General features: G+C 51.0%; 1 protein-coding gene across 1 annotated transcript; it reads right to left on the reverse strand.

Moving 5' to 3' along the window:
- On the reverse strand, positions 595 to 12640 carry WFDC3 (WAP four-disulfide core domain 3). Its single transcript, XM_018057932.1, has 6 exons — positions 12541 to 12640; positions 12099 to 12181; positions 10416 to 10650; positions 2371 to 2502; positions 1415 to 1601; positions 595 to 814 (listed from the first exon to the last, which is right to left on the reverse strand). The coding sequence occupies exons 2-5, from the start codon at positions 12153 to 12155 to the stop codon at positions 1432 to 1434; spliced, it is 594 nt and encodes a 197-aa protein (XP_017913421.1). The 5' UTR covers positions 12156 to 12181; positions 12541 to 12640; the 3' UTR covers positions 595 to 814; positions 1415 to 1431.

Consider the following 12662-nt stretch of genomic DNA (forward strand, 5'->3'; position numbering starts at 1 on the left):
GAACCTGGGTCTCCATGCACTGTGGGCAGATTCTTTACTGTCTGAGCCACCAGGGAACCCCAGTTATCTTTATGGAGCTCTATTAGAAGAATACATGTGATGGCATAAAAGATCTCTAAGATATAGAATCTGATCCATAAATATATATATATATAATTATCTTGGTCCAAAGAGCCTAAAGACATCCCACCCTATAGCAAAGCTTCCTGGAGGGGACAAAACGCCTATCTTGAAGCCAAGGGCTGGCCCCCAAGGAAGGCGGACCATGGTGGGATCATCCAAGCGACTCAAAAAACTAGCCATCACCCCAGCTCCACCCCAACCCTCATTCTCCAACCAAAAAAAAGTCAGCAAGTCCAGAAAGAGGCCTGACTCTCCCCCTCCTGGAGCTGAGACACATGTCGATGGCAGGTCACCCTGGGTTTGGCATCCACCCAACTCCCCCTTGGCCGTACCCAACCAGCATCCATTTTGGTGTTCTCAGAATAGATCGCTTATCCCTCCGAAAGAAGTCAATCCCAGAATCCCACAAGCACGCTCAGACCCCTTTGCTCTCTTTCCTCATCTTAGCCCTCAAACAGCACAGACAAGAGGGTCAGCACCAGCCTTTATTGGGGAGAACAAGCACCACACAGCCACTGCCCAGACCCAGGGCCGGGTTTCCCACAGTCAAGGCAGCAGTAGGAACAGCAACACGGCGAGGGCAGTGACAGTGCCCGGGGGTGCCACCAGCCCCAGGACGACAGCCTCTCCTGGCTGCAGGACAAGCCCCCTAGACGCTCAGGACACATCAGATTGAGAGAGTACCGGGGCCCTGCAAGAAGAAACATCAGGTCATAATTGCGCCCTCCTGGCTCCAGCTCCCCAGCATGTCTGTCTCCCCTTCTACACTGGAGAAGTTAGCAAAGATTGCGCTCACGGACCTTAAACGGCTGCCTGCTTTTCAGACAATCCAGGCTAAACTGGCATTGAAGACTACGTGTCATGCAGTGACCAACCTTGTATTTCCTGCTATGAGAGCAGCCTGTCTGGCCCCTCACCCCCTCTCTCATATCACCCCACCCGTCCCCCAAGCGCATCACACACAGTCCACCCTCTGTGTCTTTGGGCACCAGGTCACCCGTCCAGCTTGTTCTCTGTGTTCTCCTAGCTGGGTCACATCTAGCCGAGCCTTCTGGGCCCAGATCAAATGATACTTCTAGGAGAAGGACCTTCCCAAGGAAGCACACTCACTCTGATCACCTGTATGCCCATACGGCCTATACGAGGGTCCTGACCTGTGAAATAGAATCGAACTAGACTCTCCAGGGCAAATACTGCCTTGCCCTTCTGGAGTTCCCACCCAGCACCTAAGTCGGTGTTTTGGACATAGCAGTGAATACCATTGTTACTGTTAACGAGGGACTGTACTCACCCAACTCAGAGTCAGACCTAATGGTCCGGGTGGGGTTCAGGGCCCGCTGGGGGGATGGGACTGGGTGGGACACAGAAGCGGCCACAGCCTGACTTGCAGCACTTTTCCCCAGCTTGGCAGTTTGCATCGACCATGCAGTTGACAATGCACAGGCCCACTAAGACTTTTGGACAGTCGCCGGCCCACCCTGGGGGATAGACAGGCAAAGGTGTAGAGACAGGACGGTTGGTTCCAGTGACTCCAGGTGGGATCCCATCTGGGACTTAAGACACAGAGGCTCAGATGAATCCATCCCTGATTCTGACTAGATCTTAATCAAACATCTGGCTGGGACACCTTGAAGCTAGAGGATCTGAGCCCCCGCAGGGCCCCAAGAGAGCATCTGGATTAATGATTTCCAAATGGTGTCTCACAAGGAGTTCCCTAGAGGTACCTCGCTGGTGGCTCAGATGGTAAAGAATCTGCCTGCAACGCGGGGGATCTGGGTTTGATCCCTGGGTTGGGAAAGCTCCCCTGGAGAAGGGAAAGGCTACCCACTCCAGTACTCTTGCCTGGGGAATTTCATGGATGGAGGAGCCTGGCGGGCTACAGTCCATGGGGTCACACAGTCAAATATGACTGAGCAACAAACTTTTTTCTTTTTTCACTTCGGGACTTGATATCACTGTGGGTTTGGGGTGGGCCTGAATGGGGTGCAGAAGCGAGGCTCCCACACCACCACCCTCACCCCTGGTGCTTGGGCTTCCTACTCCCCACCCCCTGCCATACATGGGCCCCTTGATCAGGAGGAGGACTGCCTTGGCTTGGAGGGGGCCAGGGTATGAGGACTGGAAGGATAAGGATTCTGACTTCCTCCCACAGACAGAAAGAGAAGACGACCACAGATGGCTCCCTCCCTAACCAGCTCTGGGAGCCCAGGAGCACCCAAGGATCTCTTCCCCAAAGAGCTGACGTACCTCCCTTAATGTCTCCGAAGCAGGCATGGCCACAGCCGGTGCTGCAGCACTTCTGTCCCTGGGGACAGGACGTGTCCCCATCACACAGCTCTTCACACGGAAGGGGGTCAGCTGGACATTCACCGCCAAGCTCTGCCACGGAATCAGAACACTGGGGCTCAGAGGTACCCCAGCCGAGTGTTGCCAGTTATTTTTACTGGGACCCCAGTACAAAATGCACAAACAAAAATGTAATGGAATGCTTAAAGGCTGCATGTTTATGTGCATTCATGTATATTCAACGCTGACACTTCTTATTCTATTTCTTCTTTTTTTTAATGCTGGCCACAAAATACGGAGTTGATATCCAGATGCAGCTTGAAAAGCGCGGTTGAGGTCTAACAAGTTGTGACAAACTCACTAGTTGCCGCCCCAGTATTCGTCCTCCCTCCTTGCTTCCTGTGGTTGACATCAGCACTGCTGGCTGCTGAACTCATGCCCACGGGTAGCCCCCTCCCTATTGTCTCTGGGCTGGACTGGGTGATTTGCTTTGACCGACAAGACCCCAGCAAGTATGATGTAAGCAGCGTGTGTGCACGCGTGCCTGCTCAGTTGCTTCAGTCATGTCTGACTCTTTGGGACCCTGTGGACTGTAGCCTACCAGGCTCTCTGTCCATGGGATTCTCTAGGCAAGACTACTGGAGTGGTTGCCATGCTCTTCTCCAGGGGACACATTCACTGCCCCTAGACAGACAATGAAACTCAGAGAAGAGAAGCTGATGGCCCAGAACGCAGAGTGAGTCAGCGCCAAAACAGGATGAAACCCAGCCTCTTGGTCTGTAGTGAAGCACTCTTTCTACTACACCATCCCTAAGACAGGTGGGCAACGGGCCAGCTCCACAGGGCAGGCACACCCAAGAAGTCACATCCAAACCACACCCGCTCACCGTGACTCACTCCTCTCGGTGTTCAAGTTTTTGAAATGGAGGGGAAATACAGGCCATTCAAGGCTTTGTAGAAAACCAAGACAGGACTGGCCCAGTGCCTCTGAGAAAGAATATATACATATGATTGGACACAGCTGGTTCCGGGAAGCCTGACATGATGGCAAAAGCACATGCTAGACTCCAAGGGAATGCGTGCAGCTAAACATGTGTTCAGTCGCACAGTTGTGTCTGACTCTTTGCAACCCTATGGACTGCAGTCCTCCAGGCTTCTCTGTCCATGATATCTTCCAGGCAAGACTACTGGAGCAGGTTGCCATTTCCTCCTCCAGGGGATCTTCCCCACCCAGAGACCACACTCCAGTCTCCCGCATCTCCTGCACTGCCAGGCAGATTCTTTGCCACTGAGCCGCCTGGGAAACCTTGTACAGCTGAACAGTCCAAGGCGTAATAACCCAGCATCCTTAGATTTTCTAAACAGCCCCTATTTCATGCCATTGTCAGTCTGTATTACAACTATATGTCTTGATTTTTTCATTCATAAAATATGATCATTGTTCATCACCACATGTCTCTCCCCACACCTCCCCACTTGTTTGACAAACACTAAAATCCCTCTAACAAGGAACAAAGCCTTTTATCCCCAAGGTTGAGAAGACTGAGCATAAAAACAATCTCCCCGATGGAGAAAAAACCCAGCAGCAAACACGTCTCAGCAAATTATACCTTGTACCCTAGAAAGTGGAGGCCTAGAATCTCAAACGTCCCAGATTTAACCATTTTGCTGGGCCTGACTCTGAAGTAGCTTCCCAGGTGTCTCAGGGTAAAGAACCTGCCTGCCAATGCAGGAGACAGAGGGGATGCGGGTTCAATCCCTGGGCCGGGAAGATCCCTGGAGGAGGAAGTGGCAACCCACTCCAGTATTCTTGCCTGGAGAATCCCACGGAGAGAGGAACCTGGGAGGCTACAGTCCATAGGGTCGCAAAGAGTTGGACACGACTTAGCAACTGAGCGCACACTCACGACTCTGAAGTAACCAATGCCAGGAGCACCCAGCTACCACTGCTTTCGTCCCCAGGACAAGGAACAGACACCAAAGTTCTACTGTCTCCCAGGCCAGACTTCCTTGAGTTCCCTGGGGATTTATCAACTATCAGAAGCAACAAAGGGACCCTTGGAGGATAGGTTGAAGCCCTGAGGCTCAGAATATATCCCTTCAGACCAGTGCCCAGCAGGGCCACCCAGTCCAACACTCTATCTGATGCCTGAATCCCTGCCAAACGATCCCCCCTCAGTTTGGAAAGCTGGAATTAAGGGAGAAGGCAATGGCACCCCACTCCAGTACTCTTGCCTGGAAAATCCCATGGACAGAGGAGCCTGGTAGGCTGCAGTCCATGGGGTCGCGAAGAGTCGGACACGACTGAGCGACTTCACTCTCACTTTACTACCTTCAAGCCCGACTACAGCCAGCCATCCTTACATTTAAGCTAGACAGCCTTAAGGATAAGAAAGTCTTTCTTTATACTCAACTGCCATCTGGTTTTCTCCATTGGTCCTTTACCTATCCCCAGACACCTGGTAAGATCACAGCTTGTGCCACCTCTGTAGACATCCTCTGCCTTTCACTCTCTCAGCTCCATCAGGCTAGGTGAGCTCAGTCCCTCCTATTACACGGTTTCTAGCCACCTCAGTCACCTCAGCAGGAATCAGGGTGAGAAATACGAATGAGAGCCAGAATAGGGATGGTCAATCTGGCCTCTGGATATGCCCGATCCCAAGATCCCAAGCTATCATCAGAAAGGCAGAATAGAAAGCTGAAGCCCAGAAACACTCACTCACTGAGTCTCCACTGCTGCCTCAGCTCCAGCCCTCCACTAGGGAAAGATGCCAGCTGCTGGCCGGAAAGTGACATGTTAAAACTTCTTAAGCCAAGAAGGGCCCTGAGTCCTCAAACCTATTCCTTTCTTCTCATGTAAATAGACAGACAGACATCCAGAAGGGGGAGAAATCGGCCTGAAGTCAATGGTCCCAGAACTGGGCCCCAAACCCCCAGCTTTGACACTAGGTCCAGTGCCCTTTAACCCACATGATTACAATCCCGTACACTCTGCAAGGATCACCTAAAAGCCAATCAACAAGCACTGGGACTCAGCTCAGTTCTGCCAAAAGACCCAGCAGTAGACAGCTTTAGGGGTTAGGAAAACTTACAAATAAACTAGTGTGTGTCTGGAGCCCCCGGGACCACTCCTAGTTTTGGTGATTCACCGGGACTCAGCATACAGGTATACACACGGCCATGATTCACAACAGCACAAAAATACAAAGCAAAACCCATCAAGGGGAAGAGGCACGTGACGCGAAGTCCAGGGGAAACCAGGCACAAGCTTCCAGGAGCCCGCTCCAGGGGAGTTGCACAGGATGAGCTTTATTCTTCTGGCATGAAACTGTGACAACACGTATGAAGTGGTATTCTACCAGGGAACCCACTGGAGACTCAAGATTCTTCCTTGGGGCTGGGCACACGGCACTCTCTGCCTAGCCCATACCACTCTTAATAGTTAGGGTGGCAGGAACTCACTCAAAAATCCAAATTCCCAGAAGCCAGCCAAGGCCAATCTTGTGAGCAGGCCTTTCTGGGAATGTTAACCTTGGACCTGCTGTGTTAATTCTCTCAGCTGTACAAACAGCGTGGAGGTTTCAGGAAAGGGGGGCCCAAACACACATGGAGCCCACACCCTCGATCCATACAAAAGGACGTAATGCATATTTCCTAATACGAAAACGGAGGCTCACAGGGGCTCAGGAGGGGCCAACCTTCACGCAGTGGGAGGGGGGCCATAAGGGACCCAAGACAGACAGACAGAGATTGGTTCAGTCATGTCCAACTCTTGGCAACCCCACATGCTGCAATGCACCAGGCTCCTCTGTCCATGGAATTCTCCAGGTAAGAATACTGGAATGGGTTGCCATCCTCTTTTTCAGGGGATCTTCCAAACCCAGGCATTGAACCTGGGTCTCCCACATTGCAGGCAGATTCTTTACCGTCTGAGCTACCAGGGAAGCCTCTGGGACAACATTAAGACCACTATCTGAATCTTCACTCCAAACCCTTCTCCTCCCAAACTTGTCCCCTTCTCAGCAAAGAATACCACCATCACCCAAAGGCTCCAGCCAGACACTCAGCATCCTTCTTGACAATTCCTCTTCCTCATCACCCACATCTGCTAACCAGGCCTGTCAGCTCCATCTTCAGAAGTATTTCAGGGACTTCCCTGGTGGTCCACTGGTTAAGAATCTGCCTGCCAATAGTGGACACGGGTTCGATCCCTGGTCGGGGAAGATCTCACATGCCCTGGGGCAACTAAGCCGGTGAACCACAACTGCTGAGCCCCTCTGCTGCAACTACTGAAGCCTGCTTGCCATGAGCCGGTGCTCCGCAACAAGAGAAGCCCGAGCGCCACAACTAAGTGTGGCTCCCCCTTGCCACAACTTAGAGAAAGCCCAAAAGCAGCAACAAAGACCACACACAGCCAAAAATAGTAAATAAAATTTTTCCCCCAAAAAAGTACTTCAAGTCTGCCGCTTCTCCGGGTCTGCACTGTCGCCAGCCTGGTCTGAGCCGTGTCACCCCCTTGCCCAGCCTGCCACAGTGGCCTCTCAACTGGCCTACCACCTTCCACATTCCCCTCATCCATTCGTCACACTCCAGCAGAGAGGTCTTTTTAAAATGAAAACCCAACCAGGTCTCTCCTGCTTTAAAGGCCTCCCGTTGCACTTACAATAAAGCCTCAGACAGAGGCCCTGGAGGTTCCCTGAAAGCCTAGACCTGAACTGGAAACACCCTCCTTCTCCATCTCTCGTCTCCAACCAAACTGACCTTTCACCTCCTGAAAAGAGCAAGCCCAGCCCTACCCTGCAGGCTTTGCCCTGGCAGTTCCCTCTTCCTAGCATTACACCCAACAGCCAGCTGCTTCTTCTCATTCTCCAGCTTAAAACGATACCTCCTCTTTCCCACACTTTTCTTTCCTTTCATAGCAATAGCATGACTGGTGCTTATTATTGTCCACTTATGATTATTTCCTCTGTCTCACATCAGGGCCTGAGCTCCATGAGACCAAGGACCGTGACTGCCCTGCTCACCCCTGGATGCCCAAATGCCAGGTAGTAAAGACCGACTCAATGTGTACTGAATCCATTTATAAGCAAGCAAGTGAAATAGACAGGCCGGACGTCAGAGAGCTGGGAGGAAATCTGATCGGCAAGGTGCTGGGCATAACTCTATAACCTGTTGGGCATTATTTGGCAGGTTTTGTACAAGCTTCTTATATACATTTCTTCTCAACTACATGATTGGAGAAGGCAATGGCAACCCACTCCAGTACTCTTGCCTGGAAAATCCCATGAACAGAGGAGCTTGGTAGGCTGCAGTCCATGGGGTTGCAAAGAATCGGACACCACTGAGCGACTTCACTTTCACTTTTCACTTTCATGCACTGGAGAAGGAAATGGCAACCCACTTCAGTGTTCTTGCCTGGAGAATCCCAGGGATAGGGGAGCCTGGTGGGCTGCCGTCTATGGGGTCGCACAGAGTCAGACACGACTGAAGCGACTTAGCATCAGCATCAACTACATGGGATAGACTGAATACTTGTACTCTCCGAAAATTCTTATGTTGAAACTAAATACCCAAAGTGAGGGTATTTGGAAGTGGGGTCTTTGGGAAGTGATTAGGTCAAGAGAGTGGAGCCCTCATAAGGGCTAGTGGCCCTTACTGGCCTTTTGTCACATAAGGTCACAGCAAAAAGAGAGCAGTCTACAAACCAGGAAGCAGGCCCTCACCAGACACTTAATCTGGCACCTTGATTTCGGATGTCCCCATTTCCAGAATTGTGAGAAATAAATGTCTGTAGTTTATAAGCCACCCAGTCTGTACTATTCTGTTACAGCAGTGAGAATCGACACTGCCTTATCACTCTATGAGAGAAATGTCCTTGCAGGCATGTGTTTGGAGAAGGCGATGGCACCCCACTCCAGTACTCTTGCCTGGAATATCTCATGGACGGAGGAGCCTGGTAGGCTGCAGTCCATGCGGTCGCGAAGAGTCGGACATGACTGAGCGACTTCACTTTTACTTTTCACTTTCATGCATTGGAGAAGGAGATGGCAACCCACTTCAGTGTTCTTGCCTGGAGAATCCCAGGGACGGGGGAGCCTGGTGGGCTGCCGTCTCTGGGGTCACACAGAGTCGGACATGACTGAAGTGACTTAGCAGCAGCAGCAGCATGCATGTGTTTAGTCAATCAGTCATTTCCGAGTCTTTGCAACTCTTTGGAGTCCACCAGGCTCCTCTGTCCATGGGATTCTCCAGGCAAGAATACTGCAGCAAGTTGCCATTTCCTCCTCCACGGGATCTTCCTGACCCAGGGATCTCCTGTGTCTCCTGCATTGCAGGCAGATTCTTACCTGCTGAGCCATCAGGGAAGCCCTGATAAGAGATAAATATGCTTACCTCCATTTTAAGGATGATAAAAAGAGGCCACAGAGGAGCCAGGCTTCTTACCCATATTCAAACCCTAACTGCCTCAGGAGAGCAGGTCCAGGGTCCAGCCCGGGCCCTCAGGCACTCTGATGTGCCTCTACCTTACCAAACAGACAGCACAGGAAGCCTCTGGTGAATCAGGGCTTAATGAAAGCAGAAGTTGTTCACAGCCCAGAAAGAAGAGCTCCTAGTGCCGGTCATTGGGTGTAGCAACGAGTCCTATTGGGTGAGTGGGCTAGACCTGCTCCAGGACTGGAAGTGTAGAAAAGCACTTAACTAATAACCCCATGGCCAATATCACTTCCCACCGGACGAGGAACCCCACGCAGCCAGTGGGCTCTGGGAAATCTGCAGAGAAATCACTGTTCTAACCTGCTGAGCTCCCAGGAAAGAAGCAGCCCCAACTGGGCTGGCCAGGGCCCAGAGCAGCTCACTGAGGTGCCCAGCTGGGCTGCCAGCCTCACCCTCAGCCCCTACAATTCAGTCATCACCTTCAAACATGGGGAAGACTGTACCAGGCCCAACAAGCCGCCAGGGAGTGACCTGTGGGAGACAGACGCCCAGCCCTAGTTCCAGATGGGGCCTCAAGAGTCCTGGCAAGGAGTACAACCCTCTATTCTCTTTTATGGGCGCGCTGCCCAAGGGAGCTGCCAAAGTCAGGTGCAGACAATCCTACTGGGTAGAGGGAAGGGGCCTGCTACATGGGGAGATTTGGCTGGCAGGTCAGCCTTCACAAGAACCCTGAGTTCCAAGTAAAAGAAGCACAGATAATCAAAGGTCTATTCTTTCCTGACAGAAAGCAAAGAACTGGGGACTCTAGTGATTAAAGGAGAAGAGACAGCTCCCCCACCAAAAAAAAAAAGGTGGGGTGGGGAAGAGGTGCTCTAGGTGAGCTAGAGTCCAAGAGCCAACCTTGAAGACAGGAAGCTGGCTGGGTCTACGTAGCCCAGGGGCAAGATCGGAAAGGAGACATGGATTTTGCCTCTCGAGACATCCTTAGGGACGACTCCTCAGCAGAGCCAACCACAGCATGCACTGCAGTGCATCTGCCCAGCCAGACAGGATTCATCCCCCTGGCCTGGCTCTTGGCATAGGTTCTTATCGGGAGGGTATTTTCCTCCTTTCACTGCAAAAGAGATCACCTGAGATTGGGGGTACCTGATAAGGCCTCAAGAAATGGGGAACGGAAGCCAAATGCACTTTGGGGACCTTTAGCCTCTCCCAAATTCTTATCTAAAATATTTCTGCAACCACTTTCCCCTCCTCCCACACCCCCACCATCCACCAATACACACCCAGCACCACTCAAGGACCAGCCATTCTGCAGAGAGAGAGAAAGGTTGGGCAAAGCCAGAACCTCTAGTAAGCCAGACTGGAAATGCTATCTCCTTGTCCAGAGAGGACAGAGAAAGCCAGGAAGACCTATCCCGGCTGCTCCCAGAATTGATCCATCCAGGTCTGTCCTACAGAGGAGACCATCATCTCCCCAAATGAGGATGCTCACTCTGGGGGGAGGCAAGGGGTGATTTCTTCTCTAGTCATTTTCAGTTACTCTTAGTCAGGGGTCCCAAAGGGTAACTCACCGCGCTCTCCTACAGTCACCCTGGATGCCGTGGACCCAAGAGCCACTATTGTCTTCAGGAGGAAGAGGCAGCTCAACATGACAATGATGCTGAGAGCTGAGACGAAAACTCCAATCCGGCCAGACATGTACATCTTGCCCAGAACATCAACCGAGGGAAGGGCAAGGCAAGGGGACTGGCCTAAGCCCAGCCCCAGATCCTTCCCTTTCGCAATAATTCCCAAGGATGTCTCCTCCTGACAAGAAGAAGAAAAGTGATTGGTTGCTGGTGTGTGGGAACATTCCTGGTGCTATCAAAAGACACATGTGATCAGAATGATCAAACTCTGTACAAGGGACAATGATGAAGAATCTAGGGGGAGCTGGGAAAACAGAGGGATAGACACTGGATCAAAGAGAGCCCTAGAGGGTTTTTCAGGGACATGGCTACAGCTGAAATGAGAGAGGAAAGGACTAAAGACACCACTAAAGAAAAGAACCAACACTAATAAAATGCACTGTGGCTCCTGCCCATCATCGCAACCTGGAAAACAGAGACTAGAACCAACTGCGTACAAACTATTCAAAAACTATAGAAAAGTAGTGTTTGAATTTCTTCAGAACTAACATAAATGCACCAAAAACCTACATCTTGGTCACTCTGGCCCATATAGGACATTTTTGGACTATATGCAGGCTAGTTGACAAAACTCAAAAGAACAGTTGCTGACTCAAGGAATAACCTAGGTCATGTAGACTCCCTTTCTTTATCTCTTCTTCCTATATTTCTTTTTATTTTTCTTTATCTGTCCCTTTGATCAACCATGATACGTAATAGTGTCCACTGGCTCTGCTTAGTCTAACAAGGTTAAAGGGCAGGGGACATTCAAGGCACAAGATAAAAAACCTAAATAGGGTCTAGGAGTTTGTTGCCAGAAAGTCACCTTATTATTTTAAGGCTGATAAATGAACATTTGTTGATCTAATATGTGCTTGACATATTTTATTTCTCACAACTAACTTGCAAAAGTAAGAAAACTAATTCTTTTTTTAGAGGGAAAACTGCCCAAGGTCATTAAGCTAGTAAGTGGTGGCTTCTGGAATTTAATAACAGTAATGACAGACAGCATTGTTTGAAGGTTTATTACTGCCAAGGGTCTAAGTACTTTACATAAGTTAGCTCACTTAATTCTCAGTACAACCCTATGAGTTAAATACTATTATCCCCATTCTACAGATGGGGAAACTGCATCACAGAAAGAAATGTAGGTCGCAGCTAATAAGTGGTAGAACAAAGGTGCGTGTGTGCCTGCTCAGTTGCTTCGGTCATGTCTGACTTTTTGCAGCGTCTGAGTCTTTGTAACTCTATGGACTGTAGCCCACCAGGCTCCTCTGTCCATGGGATTCCCCGGGGCAAGAATACCAGGAGTGGGTTGCCATTCCCTTCTCCAGGGAATCTTCCGACCCAGGGATCGAACAGACGTCTCCTGGATCTCCTGTGTTCCAGGAGGATTCTTTGACCACTGAGCCACTTGGGAAGCCCAGAACAAAGGTAAGCAGTCCAATTCCATAGCCAGTGTTCTTTATCATCTTATCATAATGAATTTGAACTCAGATCTTTCTAACTGCAAAACTCATGCACCTTCTACTACCCCATATTATGACCTGGTAAAAGTAGGTCCAATTCTATTCATGGATGTCTTACCTCTAATGCAGAGCAAAAGGGGATCTGGGGAACTCCACAGCTGTGAAACCCCTGCATCCTCAACCTATCCCAGAATCAACCATCTGGGGAGAGAAGCCCAGGGTCTTCATTAGATGCCTTCCGACGCCAAGAGGCAACCCCTGGGGTAAAGGCCTGGAGGGACCCCTGAGTGAGTGCTTAGGATGCCATGGGCCAGACCCCCTCCCCCTCTTGTTGGGTTTTCGGGTCCTCGCATGAGGCCCATCCAATTCTGGGAGCTGAGTGGCGGGCATATTAAAATCTAGTTTTCCAAAGACAACCGCAGACGCCCCTGTACCAAACGCCCCCCTCCTCTCCCCAGCTCCAGCCCGTGGAAACCTGCTCCCTTCCTCCCGCCCCGCACTTCTCCACGGGCCTTGGCCCGGCCAGAGAACGACCCTTGACTGAACACCCCCAGTCACACCCGAAGCGAAGCCGCCCCCGAGAGGGAGAAAGGCCAACCGACACGCAACGCCTCTAAGCAGCTGCAACCGGACGAGAACCAGCGGCTCGGTTTCCCTGGCAACCCCACCGCTCGCCGCGTCG

Source organism: Capra hircus, chromosome 13, assembly GCF_001704415.2.
Source record: "Capra hircus breed San Clemente chromosome 13, ASM170441v1, whole genome shotgun sequence".
NCBI lineage: Eukaryota > Metazoa > Chordata > Mammalia > Artiodactyla > Bovidae > Capra > Capra hircus.

Coding starts and splice junctions, on each gene's coding strand:
- WFDC3 (XM_018057932.1), bottom strand. CDS start 12,155: ATGCAGGGGTTTCACAGCTGTGGAGTTCCCCAGATCCCCTTTTGCTCT. Junction 10,651..12,098: donor CCTTTTGCTCTGCATTAGAG/GTAAGACATCCA, acceptor TCTTCTTGTCAG/GAGGAGACATCCTTGGGAAT. Junction 1,602..2,370: donor CTTCGGAGACATTAAGGGAG/GTACGTCAGCTC, acceptor TCTATCCCCCAG/GGTGGGCCGGCGACTGTCCA.